The sequence below is a fragment of the Lepidochelys kempii genome, chromosome 1 (assembly GCF_965140285.1).
Source record: "Lepidochelys kempii isolate rLepKem1 chromosome 1, rLepKem1.hap1, whole genome shotgun sequence".
Lineage (NCBI taxonomy): Eukaryota > Metazoa > Chordata > Testudines > Cheloniidae > Lepidochelys > Lepidochelys kempii.
This window is the reverse complement of record NC_136380.1, coordinates 173,328,222-173,343,954: the sequence shown is the minus strand read 5'-3', so window position 1 is coordinate 173,343,954 and position 15,733 is coordinate 173,328,222. Positions and strand designations below refer to the sequence as shown.

General features: G+C 43.2%; 2 protein-coding genes across 5 annotated transcripts in view; both read left to right on the top strand.

The window, feature by feature from the left end:
* The window catches only part of NCAM2 (neural cell adhesion molecule 2), a 558,500-nt gene that overhangs the window by 35,959 nt on the left and 506,808 nt on the right, over nucleotides 1-15,733 (top strand). The gene's annotated exons all lie outside the window — the stretch shown is intronic.
* LOC140907226 (uncharacterized) lies at nucleotides 3,162-4,965 on the top strand. The gene is made up of 2 exons (XM_073332685.2): nucleotides 3,162-3,714; nucleotides 4,344-4,965. Exons 1-2 carry the CDS (start codon nucleotides 3,162-3,164, stop codon nucleotides 4,862-4,864), a joined length of 1,074 nt encoding a protein of 357 aa, XP_073188786.1. The 3' UTR covers nucleotides 4,865-4,965.

The window sequence follows — 15,733 nt, the reverse complement described above, 5'->3', positions numbered from 1 at the left end:
CTCCCTCCTAAGGAATGGAACAAATGCACTGCAGCATGTGCAAGGGGCAGCCCTGGCAGAGATTGAGGTACAGTGTTCCTGGTGTGCCTATTGGGGAAGTATAGCTCCACATTGCCCAGTACAATGACTGTTGTATAAATGCCGAGATTTATCCTAAAAGCTGTCTGAGTATTCAACACCATTGAAGATCAGCTTGTTTGTACATATAGCTTTACAGCCTCATCTTTAATTTGTTCACCTTTTTGGTTGGCTGCCAACTACCTAAAAACAAATCTTTAAATGAAAAAGTAAATAAGGGCTTGTTGTTGTTTTTTTTTTTTTTTTAAGGTTCACCATATTGCATGTTGAGCTCTTCTGAAAATTTGGCCACTTATGTCAGTGTCTAAATGGGAACTGACCTCTTGTGAAAATTCTGATGTATATGTATGTACTGTAATACTCAAGATGGGCCACATTTATAGTTCTTTATATGAGTCGCTCAACATAAAATCCCATGTACATCCAATAACTAAAACATATGCTACTTTTATAGAGGAGCAATTGTGTAAGATATTTATTCTTTTGTTCCAGGTGGGAAAACCTATATTACTGAGTTCCAGCTGCTTCTGAATTTTTCCTGCATACAAAGGGAGTCAGAGAAAGAAACTTGTCTTTGCAAATGGCCAGGAGTTAAACATGGAATCTGCATGCTTACTTTTGGGATAAAAATGCCCTGATACCCAGCTCCAGCTTGGAGCTGAAAGCAATTGTTAGTTTGTTAATCATTTTCCAGCAAAGTCTTTCTCTAAGGGAGCACCAGTCTTTGACCAATCATGATAACTAGGACCCTGACAAATTCATGGCCATGAAAAATGCATCACATATTGTGAAATCTGGTCTCCCCCTGTGACATCTGGTCTTTTGTGTGCTTTTACACTATACAATACAGATTTCACATGGGAGACCAGCATTTCTCAAATTGAGGGTCCTGCCCAAAAGGGAGTTGCAGGGGTGGAGTCACAAAGTTATTTTAGGGGTGTTGCAGTATTGCTACCCTTACTTCTGCGCTGCCTTCAGAGCTCAGCAGCTGGAGTGCGGTGTCTGTTGGCCAGACTCCCAGCTCTGAAGTCAGCATCCTGCCAGCAGCAGTGCAGAAGTAAGGTTGACAATACCATAGCATGTCACCCTTCCTTCTGCGCTGCTGCCTGCAGACCTGGGCAGCCGGAGAGTGGTGGCTACTGACTGAGGGCCAAGCTCTGCAGGCAGCAGCACAGAAGGAAGGATGGCAATACCATACCATGACATCTTTACTTCTATGCTGCTGCTGCTGCAAGCAGCTCTGCCTTCAGAACTGGACTCCTGGCTAGCAGCCACCAGTCTGCTCTGAAGACAGAAGTAAGGATAACAGTACGGCAACCCCCCTTACAATAACCTTGCTACACCCCCCCCCCCCCCCAATTCCTTTTTGGGTCAGGACCTCTACAATTACAACACTGTGAAATTTCAGTTTTAGATAGGCTTTTAAAAATAGTAAATTTAATTATTTCAGCTATGACTGTGAAATTGACCAAAATGGACCATGAATTTGGTAGGGCCCTAATGATAACTTTAAGAGGGAAAGGCAGTGTCAGTTTTTTTGTTACTGGTAGGATTCAAAGAAATGTATCTGAAAGAGGGGTGCTAGGGGAGCAGAGGACATCAGGGCACAATGGGAAGTCTTGTCAGAGTGGAAATATATGACTGGTGGTGGACCATTCTTGTGTATATACACTATATACTCAGCCAACTAAATTACACTGCAATTGTTCAGCTGAAGTTTACTGTGAATAATCACATGAATAATTACAAGTTCAGTCCCTGCTGAATGAAGGGAAGAGAGACAAATAAAGCTACATTATCTAAATACTTCATAACCAGGATCCTAGTTTTCCATATTAAAAAGCCAAAATTCTCCAATAAAATAAAATAATAAAAATCTGTGTTTTTCCATGATTAAAATGAAACACTGAACTTTAGTTTCACTAGCTACAATATATATAAGCATCAGTTGAACACATTTTATTGATATACAGTAGATCCCCATTTATCCAAGCCTCCATTATCTGGCTCTCCAGATTAACTAAACTACTAGATGTCCAGGGCTGACTACCTGAGCCCGAGCCGCCAAGGGCTGATTGTTTGGGGCTGGGGTTGCCTAAGCCGCTGTCAGTCCTGGGCAGCTGGTGATTTGGTTAATATGGAGAGCTGGTTAATGGAGGTTTGGAAAAATGGGGTTCTGCTTTGTATCTTTTTATTTTTTCAGAAAATGCAAAACCTAAAGATTCTCTGTAAAAACACAAACTCCAGATTTTCCATGGCAAATGGATTTCTAGGATCCCTGTTCAAAACTTTGGTTGATACCCATTACTGCAGTATCTGGATATTTTCTGACTAGTTCGAAAAAAAGTAAGGGTTCCCCAATGAAGCCTGTATCCGCAAAGTCCCGTTGAAAATAATCTGTTGGAATTTACCAATAAAACCACAAACAAACGAACAAAAATGGAACTAAACAAGCATTCTTTTAAAACTGATGGGAATGTTGGTATGTTCCTTGAAAATAGGAATGTTCCTTGGGATTTCTGGGCCACATGGTTGCAGGCATACTGAGAGCCTTTGTAGCTGAAGTATAAATCTACCTATCCAACAGCTTACAGTAGCTGCTTAAAAATAGAAATAATTCTAAAAAGATACTATTCTTACCTAGGCATGACTGAACATGGAGGTCAGCACATCAGTCTCTCACAAAAGAGACACTCAGCCCTGGTCTACACTAGGACTTTAGGTCGAATTTAGCAGCGTTAAATCGATGTAAACCTGCACCCGTCCACACAATGAAGCCCTTTATTTCGACTTAAAGGGCTCTTAAAATCGATTTCCTTACTCCACCCCTGACAAGTGGATTAGCGCTTAAATCGACGTTGCCGGCTCGAATTTGGGGTACTGTGGACACAATTCGATGGTATTGGCCTCCGGGAGCTATCCCAGAGTGCTCCATTATGACCGCTCTGGACAGCACTCTCAACTCAGATGCACTGGCCAGGTAGACAGGAAAAGAACCGCAAACTTTTGAATCTCATTTCCTGTTTGGCCAGCGTGGCAAGCTGCAGGTGACCATGCAGAGCTCATCAGCACAGGTGACCATGATGGAGTCCCAGAATCGCAAAAGAGCTCCAGCATGGACCGAACGGGAGGTACGGGATCTGATCACTGTTTGGGGAGAGGAATCGGTGCTATCAGAACTCCGTTCCAGTTTTCGAAATGCCAAAACCTTTGTCAAAATCTCCCAGGGCATGAAGGACAGAGGCCATAACAGGGACCCGAAGCAGTGCCACGTGAAACTGAAGGAGCTGAGGCAAGCCTACCAGAAAACCAGAGAGGCGAACAGCCGCTCTGGGTCAGAGCCCCAAACATGCCGCTTCTATGATGAGCTGCATGCCATTTTAGGGGGTTCAGCCACCACTACCCCAGCCGTGTTGTTTGACTCCTTCAATGGAGATGGAGGCAATACAGAAGCAGGTTTTGGGGACGAAGAAGATGATGATGAGGAGGAGGTTTTAGATAGCTCAGGGCAAGCAAGCGGAGAAACTGGTTTTCCCGACAGCCAGGAACTGTTTCTCACCCTAGACCTGGAGCCAGTACCCCCCGAACCCACCCAAGGCTGCCTCCTGGACCCAGCAGGCGGAGAAGGGACCTCTGGTGAGTGTACCTTTTAAAATACTATACATGGTTTAAAAGCAAGCATGTGAAAGGATTACTTTGCCCTGACATTTGCGGTTCTCCTAGATGTAGTCCTAAAGCCTTTGCAAAAGGTTTCTGGGGAGGGCAGAAGGTTTTTGCAGCCTTTGCAGAAGGTTTCTGGGGAGGGCACCTTATTGCGTCCTTCATGGTAGGACTCTTTACCACTTCAGGCCAGTAACACGTACTTGGGAATCATTGTAGAACAAAGCATTGCAGTGTATGTTTGCTGGCATTCAAACAACATCCATTCTTTATCTCTCTGTGTTATCTTCAGGAGAGTGAGATATAATTCATGGTCACCTGGTTGAAATAGAGTGCTTTTCTTCAGGGGACACTCAGAGGAGCCCATTCCTGCTGGGCTGTTTGCCTGTGGCTAAACAGAAATGTTCCCCGCTGTTAGCCACAGGGAGGCGGGAAGGTTGAGGGGGTAGTCACGCGGTGGGAGGAGGCAAAATGCGACCTTGTAACGAAAGCACATGTGCTACGTATGTAATGTTAACAGCAAGGTTTACCCTGAAAGAGTGTAGCCACTGTTTTATAAAATGTGTCTTTTTAAATACCGCTGTCCCTTTTTTTTTCTCCACCAGCTTTATGTGTTTCAATGATCACAGGATCTTCTCCTTCCCAGAGGCTAGTGAAGCTTAGAAAGAAAAGAAAACGCACTCGCGATGAAATGTTCTCCCAGCTCATGCTGTCCTCCCACACTGACAGAGCACAGACGAATGCGTGGAGGCAAATAATGTCAGAGTGCCGGAAAGCACAAAATGACCGGGAGGAGAGGTGGCGGGCTGAAGAGAGTAAGTGGCGGGCTGAAGACAGGGCTGAAGCTCAAATGTGGCGGCAGCGTGATGAGAGGAGGCAGGATTCAATTCTGAGGCTGCTGCAGGACCAAACCAGTATGCTCCAGTGTATGGTTGAGCTGCAGCAAAGGCAGCTGGAGCACAGACTGCCACTGCAGCCCCTCTGTAACCAACCACCCTCCTCCCCAAGTTCCATAGCCTCCACACCCAGACGCCCAAGAACACGGTGGGGGGGCCTCCGGCCAACCAGCCACTCCACCACAGAGGATTGCCCAAAAAAAAGAAGGCCGTCATTCAATAAATTTTAAAGTTGTAAACTTTTAAAGTGCTGTGCTTAAAGTGCTGTGTGGCATTTTCCTTCCCTCCTCCACCACCCCTCCTGGGCTACCTTGGTAGTCATCCCCCTATTTGTGTGATGAATTAATAAAGAATGCATGAATGTGAAGCAACAATGACTTTATTGCCTCTGCAAGCGGTGATTGAAGGGAGGAGGGGCGGGTGGTTAGCTTACAGGGAAGTAGAGTGAACCAAGGGGCGGGGGGTTTCATCAAGGAGAAACAAACAGAACTTTCACACCATAGCCCGGCCAGTCATGAAACTGGTTTTCAAAGCTTCTCTGATGCGTACCGCGCCCTCCTGTGCTCTTCTAACCGCCCTGGTGTCTGGCTGCGCGTAACCAGCAGCCAGGCGATTTGCCTCAACCTCCCACCCCGCCATAAACGTCGCCCCCTTACTCTCACAGATATTGTGGAGCACACAGCAAGCAGTAATAACAGTGGGAATATTGGTTTCGCTGAGGTCTAAGCGAGTCAGTAAACTGCGCCAGCGCGCCTTTAAACGTCCAAATGCACATTCTACCACCGTTCTGCACTTGCTCAGCCTGTAGTTGAACAGCTCCTGACTACTGTCCAGGCTGCCTGTGTACGGCTTCATGAGCCATGGCATTAAGGGGTAGGCTGGGTCCCCAAGGATACATATAGGCATTTCAACATCCCCAACAGTTATTTTCTGGTCTGGGAATAAAGTCCCTTCCTGCAGCTTTTGAAACAGACCAGAGTTCCTGAAGATGCGAGCATCATGCACCTTTCCCGGCCATCCCACATTGATGTTGGTGAAACGTCCCTTGTGATCCACCAGAGCTTGCAGCACTATCGAAAAGTACCCCTTGCGGTTTATGTACTCGGCGGCTTGGTGCTCCGGTGCCAAGATAGGGATATGGGTTCCGTCTATAGCCCCACCACAGTTAGGGAATCCCATTGCAGCAAAGCCATCCACTATGACCTGCACATTTCCCAGGGTCACTACCCTTGATATCAGCAGATCTTTGATTGTGTGGGCTACTTGCATCACAGCAGCCCCCACAGTAGATTTGCCCACTCCAAATTGATTCCCAACTGACCGGTAGCTGTCTGGCATTGCAAGCTTCCACAGGGCTATTGCCACTCGCTTCTCAACTGTGAGGGCTGCTCTCATCTTGGTATTCATGCGCCTCAGGGCAGGGGAAAGCAAGTCACAAAGTTCCATGAAAGTGCCCTTACGCATGCGAAAGTTTTGCACCCACTGGGAATCGTCCCAGACCTGAAACAGTATGCGGTCCCAACAGTCTTTGCTTGTTTCCCGAGCCCAGAATCGGCGTTCCACAGCAGGACCCTGCCCCATTAGCACCATGATGCATGCATTGGCAGGGCCCATGCTTTCAGAGAAATCTGTGTCCATGTCCTGATCACTCATGTGACCGCGCTGACGTCGCCTCCTCGCCTGGTATCGCTTTGCCAGGTTCTGGTGCTGCATATACTGCTGGATAATGCGTGTGGTGTTTAATGCGCTCCTAATTGCCAAAGTGAGCTGAGCAGCCTCCATGCTTGCCTTGGTATGGCGTCCGCACAGAAAAAAGGCGCGGAACGATTGTCTGCCGTTGCTCTGACGGAGGGAGGGGCGACTGACGACACGGCTTACAGGGTTGGCTTCAGGGAGCTAAAATCAACAAAGGGGGTGCCTGTACATCAAGGAGTATTTCAGGCAGGACTTCACGGAGGGTTCCAATAAGAAATGGTGCACCTAAGTTATTGTCTTTATTGGAACAAGAAGGTTAGCCTGGCCTCTGATTGATACATGGCTAGATTTACCTCGCTGCACCTTCTCTGTGAGTGACTGCACTGTGATCTAGAAGAATGAGTCCCCTAGACAGGGGAGGGGGGTAAGCAAATGAGTACAAAACAAATCTGGTCTATTTCTTGTTTTGATCCACTCCATCTATCTTTTACATCTTTGGCTGGCAGCAGACGGTGCAGAAGGACTGCATGCCATCCACATCTCATGGCTGCTCGGCAGAAGATGGTACAATACGACTGCTAGCAGTCCGTATCGCCTGCCCGCTCACCGTAAGACGGTTCAATAGGACTGACTGCAGGACTAAAGAGAATGACCTGGTCAAGTCACTCCAAATTTAGTCCCTGTGCCCATGTCTGCCCAGGCGCTCCCAGCCGACGTGGCCAGGAGCACCTCGGACATGACGATGACGGCTACCAGTCGTACTGTACCGTCTGCTGCCACAAGGCAAGGGGTTGCTGCTACTGTGTAGCAATGCCGTACCGCGTCTGCCAGCACCCAGGAGACATAGGGTGACGGTTACCTGAGTGGGCTCCATGCTTGCAGTGGTATGGCGTCTGCACAGGTAACTCAGGAAAAAAGACGCGGAATGATTGTGTGCCCTTGCTTTCACGGAGGGAGAGAGGGAACGGGGGCCGAACGATATGTACCCAGAACCACCCGCAACAATGTTTTAGCCCCATCAGGCATTGGGATCTCAACCCAGAATTCCAATGGGCAGCAGAGACTGCGGGAACTGTGGGATAGCTACCCACAGTGCAACGCTCCAGAAGTCAACTCTAGCCTCGATACTGTGGAAGCGCTCCGCCGAGTTAATGCACTTAGAGCATTTTCTGTGGGGACACACACACTCGAATATATAAAACCGATTTCTAAAAAAACGACTTGTATAAATTTGACCTTATTCCGTAGTGTAGACATACCCTTACAGTTTTACCCCTTATTTCCCAGTTCCAGACTCAGCTTCTTTAAAGAGATTAAAGTCATCCTGCTAACAAAAGCAGATTGATTACAGCATTAAATTGTGACCAAAGGATAGCCACAATATTAAGTCCTTTTTTGGACACTCATTCATAGAATCATAGAATATCAGGGTAGGAAGGGACCTCAGAAGGTCATCTAGTTCAACCCCCTGCTCAAAGCAGGACCAATCCCCATTTTTTTTCTCTCCCCTGGATTCCTAAATGGCCCCCTCAAGGATTGAGCTCACAACTCTGAGTTTAGCAGGCCAATGCTCAAACCACTGAGCTATCCCTCCCCCATCCTACTCAGATGCATGTTATAATTGCATTTCCTGTTATTGCGGGGAAAATATCCAGCCCGCTGGAGTAATATGTACTTCAGAGTTAAAATAACCCACACAATGACTGAAATTACTTTAAAGTTTCTATTTTTGATTTTTATAGCTTGCAAAAGTTTAAAAGTAAGTATAATTAAATTCCAGGGAGTGTGGTGGTTCTGATTTTGTCTTGGGCTCTACTGAGAGCCAAAGGGAAATCAATTATCTCCAATTCTTCCTGAAATGCTCTCTGCATAATTAAATATATTTTTCCCTTACCTCACCTTTGAACAGGAATAATTTATGGTGGTCCAGGATAGATTGTACACCAAATATTCCAGTAAAAACCCAATGTAAAAAAAACAAACATAGAATACCTGATTCTGTACATTGCACTGAATAATCTGACACTTCAATGCAAGTGATAACTGGAACGGAAAATAGGTTGGATGAACTGATAGTGTTGGGGGGGAGGGGTTTGCTATTAATATTTGTGTACTTTCAAGTGTATTAATAAACTTATCCAAAGATGGATAATAAAAAGAGCAAAACTTGTGTCAGTCAGATCATTTAATCTGGGAATAATAATAAACCTTAATATTTCTTGCTGCCTTTTAAAATGATTTTTATTGGATTTTAAACTATTTGATTACAACCTGGATCTGAGATTAATTTATTAGATTAATTTAGTCTGTTTTCCTCCCCACAGAATAAATGTGAATAGATCACTAGTTATTTGAATTTATTTATTATTTAAATTCAGTTAATAACTTGTATATAAATAAAATTACTTTTTGGATTGATTGCAAATATTTGAAATCCAAACAGTGTTGTGGTTGGTTAGATGGTTAGTGCTTAATTGGTTAGATTGGTTAGTTCTTAATTAATTTTTCTTAAATACTTGTGCATCCAATTTGAAAAGTTGCTTTCTGTGAGACTTGCTCAAAAAGGAGCAAGAAGAATGGCTGAAGTGATTTAAAAAAATACAGCTCCTTTCAGCAAGTTTAGGTAAGTGCCCTGACTCTAGACACATGAGTAGTTCACTTAGTTAAGCATTTGAGTAGTTCCACTGAATTGGGTTATGTACCTTGCTGGATTTTGACTTGTGATGGGGTCACAAGCTAGGAAGGGTTAAAAGAAAGTTAGTCACATCTATAACACCTGTGCTGTAATTGCTTCTCAGCCAGAGGTAGGTGGGACTAAGAGGTGTCAGGTAATAACTTAATGGACACCTGGGCTTCATAAAAGGGAGAGAGCTCAGCCTGAGTGTGGAATCATAAGGATTAGAGAGGGTTTGTTGAAAGGGCCTGAGCTTGCAGGTTAAGCGACACCTCAGGAAGCCTCAGTTTGACGGTCTGTCTACAGCAGGAGTTCTCTAACTTTTTCTTTCCGAGGCCCCCCCAACATGCTATTAAAAACGCCACGGACCGCCTGTACCACAACCATTGTTTTTCTCCATATAGAAAGTACAGCTGACATTAAGAGGTAGGAAGCAGGGCAATTGCCTGGGGGCCCATGCCACAAGGAGCACCACGCAACCAGGACTATGTCTACACTAGCAACGGAATGACACAACTTTTGTCTTTCAGCAATGTTAAACCACCCCCTTCCCACCCCACACCACAAAAGACAAATGTTTTGCTGATGACAAGTGCCTGTGTAAGCAGGAGCGCTCTCTCCGCTGCTTGTTGGGGGTGGAAGTTTTTTGTTGGCAGGTGAGGCGACAAACGGCGGCCACATGGTGTGCCTTTTAGCGGCACGGCTGTAGTGACACTGCTGGTATCTCTAAAAGCTGCTTGGTGTAGACATAGCCTAAGTTTCTCAGGCTTCAGCTTCAGCCCCAGGTGCTGGAGCTCAGGGCCCCAGGCTGCAGTCCTTCATGGTGGGGCTTCAGCTTTCTACCCTGGGCCCTGGAAAGTCAAATACCAGCCATGCTTGGTGGACCCCCTGAAACCAGCTTGCTGTCCCCAGGGGGCCCTGGACCACGGTTGAGAACCACTAGTCTACACTACAATTAGAAACCTATGGCTGGCCCAGGCCTGCTGGCTTGGGCTCTTGAGGGTTGGGCTGCAGCTGGCTATCCCTGAACCTCTCACTGGCAGAAGCTGGGACTGGATGAGAGGGTGGATCAGTTGACAGTTGCCCTCTGTGTATTCTCTCTGATGCGGCTGGTACTGACCATTGGTCTAACCCGGTATGGCTGTTCTTAAACACAAAGAGCTGGATTCATCCTTCGTAGTTCCAGTTTTAACTAGTACTGTAATTTGACTTTCGATCACCCTAACGAATTCTCCAAATATTTGTGAAGTTTTAACAAAAAGTTCTCCATTTAATTTAATGCCTAATGTTCAGTAAGTAGCTACTGATAAAATGGAAAGTCACCATCTTGTTACGAAGAATCTGCTTTCAGATCCATGTGCAAATTGAAGTGTGAGTATAACACACATTAGCATTAATGTGAGACATCCTTTCCCCTCCCTCAAAAGCATGGGCAATTAGATCCTAAGTGCCTTCTAAAAAGCAAAACAATTGGCAGAGAATTTAGCCTTTACCACATTCTCAATTCTGTCATTTAGCAATTGTAAACTGAGAACAGGTTTCAGAGTAGCAGCCGTGTTTGTCAGTATCTGCAAAAAGAAATGGAGCAGGTCCTCAAAGAATCCATTCTGAAGCTCTTAGAGGAGACAAAAGTGATCAGGAACAGTCAGCATGGATTCACCAAGGACAAGTCATGCCTGACTAATCTAATTGCCTTCTATGATGAGATAACTGGCTCTGTGGATGAGGGGAAAGCAGTGGACGTGTTGTTCCTTGACTTTAGGAAAGATTTTGACATGGTCTCCCACAGTATTCTTGCCAGCAAGTTAAAGAAGTATGGGCTGGATAAATGGACTATAAGGTGGATAGAAAGTTGGCTAGATTGTCGGGCTGAATGGGTAGTGATCAATGGCTCCATGTCTAGTTGGCAGCCAGTATCAAGCGGAGTGCCCCAAGTGTCAGTCCTCGGGCCGGTTTTGTTCAATATCTTCATAAATGATCTGGAGGATGGTGTGGATTGCACCCGCAGCAAGTTTGTAGATGACACTAAACTGGGAGGAGAGGTAGATACGCTGAAGGGTAGGGATAGGATACAGAGGGCCCTAGACAAATTAGAGGATTGGCCCAAAAGAAATCTGATGAGGTTCAACAAGGACAAGTGCAGAGTCCTGCACTTAGGACGGAAGAATCCCATGCACCGCTACAGACTAGGGACCGAATGGCTCGGCAGCTGTTCGGCAGAAAAGGACCTAGGAGTTACAGTGGACGAGAAGCTGGATATGAGTCGACAGTGTGCCGTTGTTGCCAAGAAGGCCAATGGCATTTTGGGATGTATAAGTAGGGGCATTGCCAGCAGATCGAGGGATGTGATTGTTCCCCTCTATTCGACATTGGTGAGGCCTCATCAAGGAGTACTGTGTCCAGTTTTGGGCCCCACGCTACAAGAAGGATGTGGAAAAATTGGAAAGAGTCCAGTGGAGGGCAACAAAAATGATTAGGGGACTGGAACACATGAGTTATGACGAGGCTGAGGGAGCTGGGATTGTTTAGTCTGCAGAAGAGAAGAATGAGGGGGGATTTGATAGCTGCTTTCAACTACCTGAAAGGGGGTTCCAAAGAGGATGGATCTAGACTTTTCTCAGTGGTAGCAGATGACAGAACAAGGAGTAATGGTCTCAAGTTGCAGTGGGGGAGGTTTAGGTTGGATATTAGGAAAAACTTTTTCACTAGGAGGGTGGTAAAACACTGGAATGCATTACCAAGGGAGGTGGTGGAATCTGCTTCCTAAGAAGTTTTTAAGGTCAGGCTTGACAAAGCCCTGGCTGGGATGATTTATTTGGGGATTGGTCCTGCTTTGAGCAGGGGGTTGGACTAGGTGACCTCCTGAGGTCCCTTCCAACCCTGATATTCTATGATTCTATAAAAGGAGTACTTGTGGCACCTTAGAGATTAACAGATTTATTTGAGCATAAGCTTTCGTGAGCTACAGCTCACTTCATCGAATGCATGCAGTAGAAAATACAGTGGGGAGATTTTATATACACAGAGAACATGGAACAATGGGTGTTATCATACATACTGTAACAAGAGTGATCAGGTAAGGTGAGCTATTATGAGCAGGAGAGCGGGGGTAGGGGGGAAGCCTAAGTTAATGGCCAAACTGGACAGTCTCTACGTAAAAGAAAAAATGGACACAAATCAGACGTCAAGAATTATAACATTCAAAAACCAGTTGGAGAACACTTCAATCACTTTGGTCACTCAATTACAGACCTAAAAGTGGAAATTCTTCAACAAAAAAGACTTCAAAAACAGACGCCAACGAGAGACTGCTGAATTGGAATTAATTTGCAAACTGGATACAATTAACTTAGGCTTGAATAAAGACTGGGAGTGGATGTGTTATTACACAAAGTAAAACTATTTCCCCATGTTTATTTCCCTTTGTACTGTTCCTCACATGTTCTTGTCAATTGCTGGAAATGGCCCACCTTGATTATCACGACAAAAGGTCCCCCCTCCCCCCTGCTGTACTGCTGGTAATACCTCACCTTACCTGATCACTCTTGTTATAGTGTATATGGTAACACCAATTGTCTCATGTTCTCTGTGTACATAAAATCTCCCCACTGTATTTTCCACTGCATGCATCCGATGAAGTGAGCTGTAGCTCACGAAAGCTTATGCTCAAATAAATTTGTTAAACTGAGAACAGTGAGTGTACGGGGATGCTCTTAGATGACTAAATGTGTTACCATTCAGCATTAGATGTTTTGTGTAATGAAATAAACTAATTGTAGTTAATGTGACATACACTTTATTCATTGTTGTGCTAGATTGACATTTAGCTGTGGGTGATGAAATTACTATACATTTCATGACCTATGCTACTTGTAAACTAGAGGCTAGTAAAAATGTAATAAGGGGAATGGTTATTATATAACATTGTCTTTATTTTCTTATTTTTTTTAACATAAGGTCATATAAGTAACAAACATAACATTGTATTACGTTATTTACATTATCTGATCAGCTAGCTACTATTTGTCATGGTATTGAAGTCTGTATTCATGCCAATTCTGCAGGCCTTTATATTTGGCAGTGACTAAAATTAATAATGATGAAATGAACTCAGTGCTTAGGTTATTGTAACCTGTTTTAATTGTTTCCTTTTTGGCGACATGGAATGAAAAGAAAGCAGCATTTAATATTTTAAAACCTCTTTCTCCTCCACTGCTGTTCTCTACACAGGGGGAGACCTTTCTCTAAACAGGTGTCACTGACAGTTTAGTTATATGGAAATGACACCATTTCAGAGCATGGGAAATTCCTGCTGTTTTATTTATAAACTGAGGTTTGATAGTAGTTTTAGACTAAATCTTAGGGAAGAGTTTTGATACATTTTTTTAAACAGATAACATTGAAGCTGGTATGAAAAATAGCTCTGGATAATGCCAAAGAGATTGTATGATTTTTGAATGCATTTATTTATTATTTGCCTCTTATTTTGTGTTAAAGATCCATGTAGTTTAGAATGTAGAAAGTATCTGTTTAAAATATGCAAAACAGTACATTGCTGCAAGGGTTTGCGTGCCCTATAACGCTTCCATAGTGAGCTGTCACCTTTAAATTTGTAGGTGTAATAAAATATAGCTAATCAGACAGCACTCTCATCTGTAAGCATAACAAGCTCAGCAGGTAGCAGATCAGCTCAATTAAAGTATGCTGTACTGCATTCTATAAAGCAGATGCTAAAGCAGAAATGTTTTTAGATAGTTATTAATATCTGTGACTTGTATGACCATCTTTTATACCAGTTCTCCCTCCTAAAATCCTCAGCTACTGCAGGCAACATTTTCAGGTTAAAAATTGTAATCCTGAATGAGTGTACTGTTGTTCTTTCTCCCATTCAGTCAAATGTCTAAAATAACTATTATTTATAAATTACTTACTTTTGTCAAAACAAGTTAGATAAAATTCAGATGCATTTCTCTTTATCAGATTGGCTTCACATGCTTTGATCACCTGTGGTTACCAAGTTACTAAGAACTTTGTTCTTTTGTCATTTTAGTATCTAGTGCCTGTTAACTCCATCTTGATTTAGCTAATGGACATGTTTTAGGTGCTTTGATTACTAGTAAATATGACAAGGAAAGTAAGATTATATTCATTTTTAGTAGATAATATGAACCTTCTCAACTTTATTACCACTTTCAACTTACTTTAAAAGCTACCACCAGGTTTATAAATTCACCACTTATTCCTAAAAATATGAATTTTTGGCAGAGGGGGGATATAATTTCAATTTTTATCAAGCCTAATTCATTCACACTCTGGAATTCCAGTTCCCCAGCAGTGGCATCTGATCTTTCTCTTACGCAGCACTGTCAGTGGTTTTAAAAAAACAAATGGGCTTTCTTACTAGCTACTTTAATTCATTATTTCTCACATTTTGAACTTTCTGGTACTCTATCTTTAATACTCAGCTTCAGTAACATTCATCTGTTACGTTGATGAGGATTTTTTCCAAACAAGACTAGATAAAATTGCAAGTGTTCTACAGTATTAATAGTCTCTCTGTTAATAGACCAGAGCTGCTATTGCTTGATAATGAACTGGAAACTGTTTCCGGCTTACTTTCTGCTTTAAAATGGTATCATTTTTCAGTACCATTAAATTCAAGGTTTGCCGTTCAGATGATCACCCAGGCAATCATGCAGATTTGGTCCTCCGAAGTAATCATCTTAACTTTTTGGAGCATAACAACCTGAATGTTGTCCTGTGGATTATTACATAAGCATAAGAAATTATTTCTCAGGATGCATGGTGAAAGGGAAGTGAATAGAGAGTTGGGCTTAATTTTACAATGAAGAAATCTATGATGAAAGTTGGGAAATAATCTGTGTCCATAAAGTTAATGATATGTCAGTCTAATTGAATGTGATAGAATTACATAGGCCATGAGAGCACAAGACAAAGAGGTATAAATTAAATCAATCTCTGCAGTTCCTAGGAATTTACTACCTTTTCAATCAGAAGTATATCGGCATGAAAGTTGATAAACTGATGTTGCAATGAAAAGTGGAGGCTCAGTATTGTGAATGTTGTACAGAGGCTTGACAAACAAGTATGGATCATCTTCGCAATTAATAATCTGAGAAAGGCAGGGTGCAAGCTAACTAGTTCTGCTGTAAGGTAATTTACTTTAGAGAATGACAGTTGAATGCAAGTATGCTTCCATTCATTTGGAGTATACAGGTTGTCCTGCTTGTCTGCCTTGCTCACAAATAAGAAGGTGAACAGTTTAATTTGAGTCTGTGAAAGAACGAATAGGGTCTTTATCGTTCCTGTGTTTAGGCTTCTAAACAACCATATCATCAAAGAGGATCAGGTAATAGAGTAAAAAATAAAGGTCCAAGTCCTACTCTTGAATTTGAACACTGACTTCACTGGAAGTCACAGATTCTTGTCAAAATGCAAAAACTGACCTAAAATAGGGACTATTTAAGAAACCGTACATATCAAAATTTGAGTTGAACATGTTCATATGGACTCGTACACAAGGAAACAGAAAATAGAGTAATTTTGATAATGGTAAGATTTCTTCAATTTTAAACTGAGGAAATTAGGGAGGGAGTGATAATAGGGAAACTGTTTTGATATTGATGTGATGAAGTAATCAACAAAGTTGCATTCCATTTGTCATTGCTAATGGAAACAACAACAACACAGTTACTCCTAGAGAATGTGA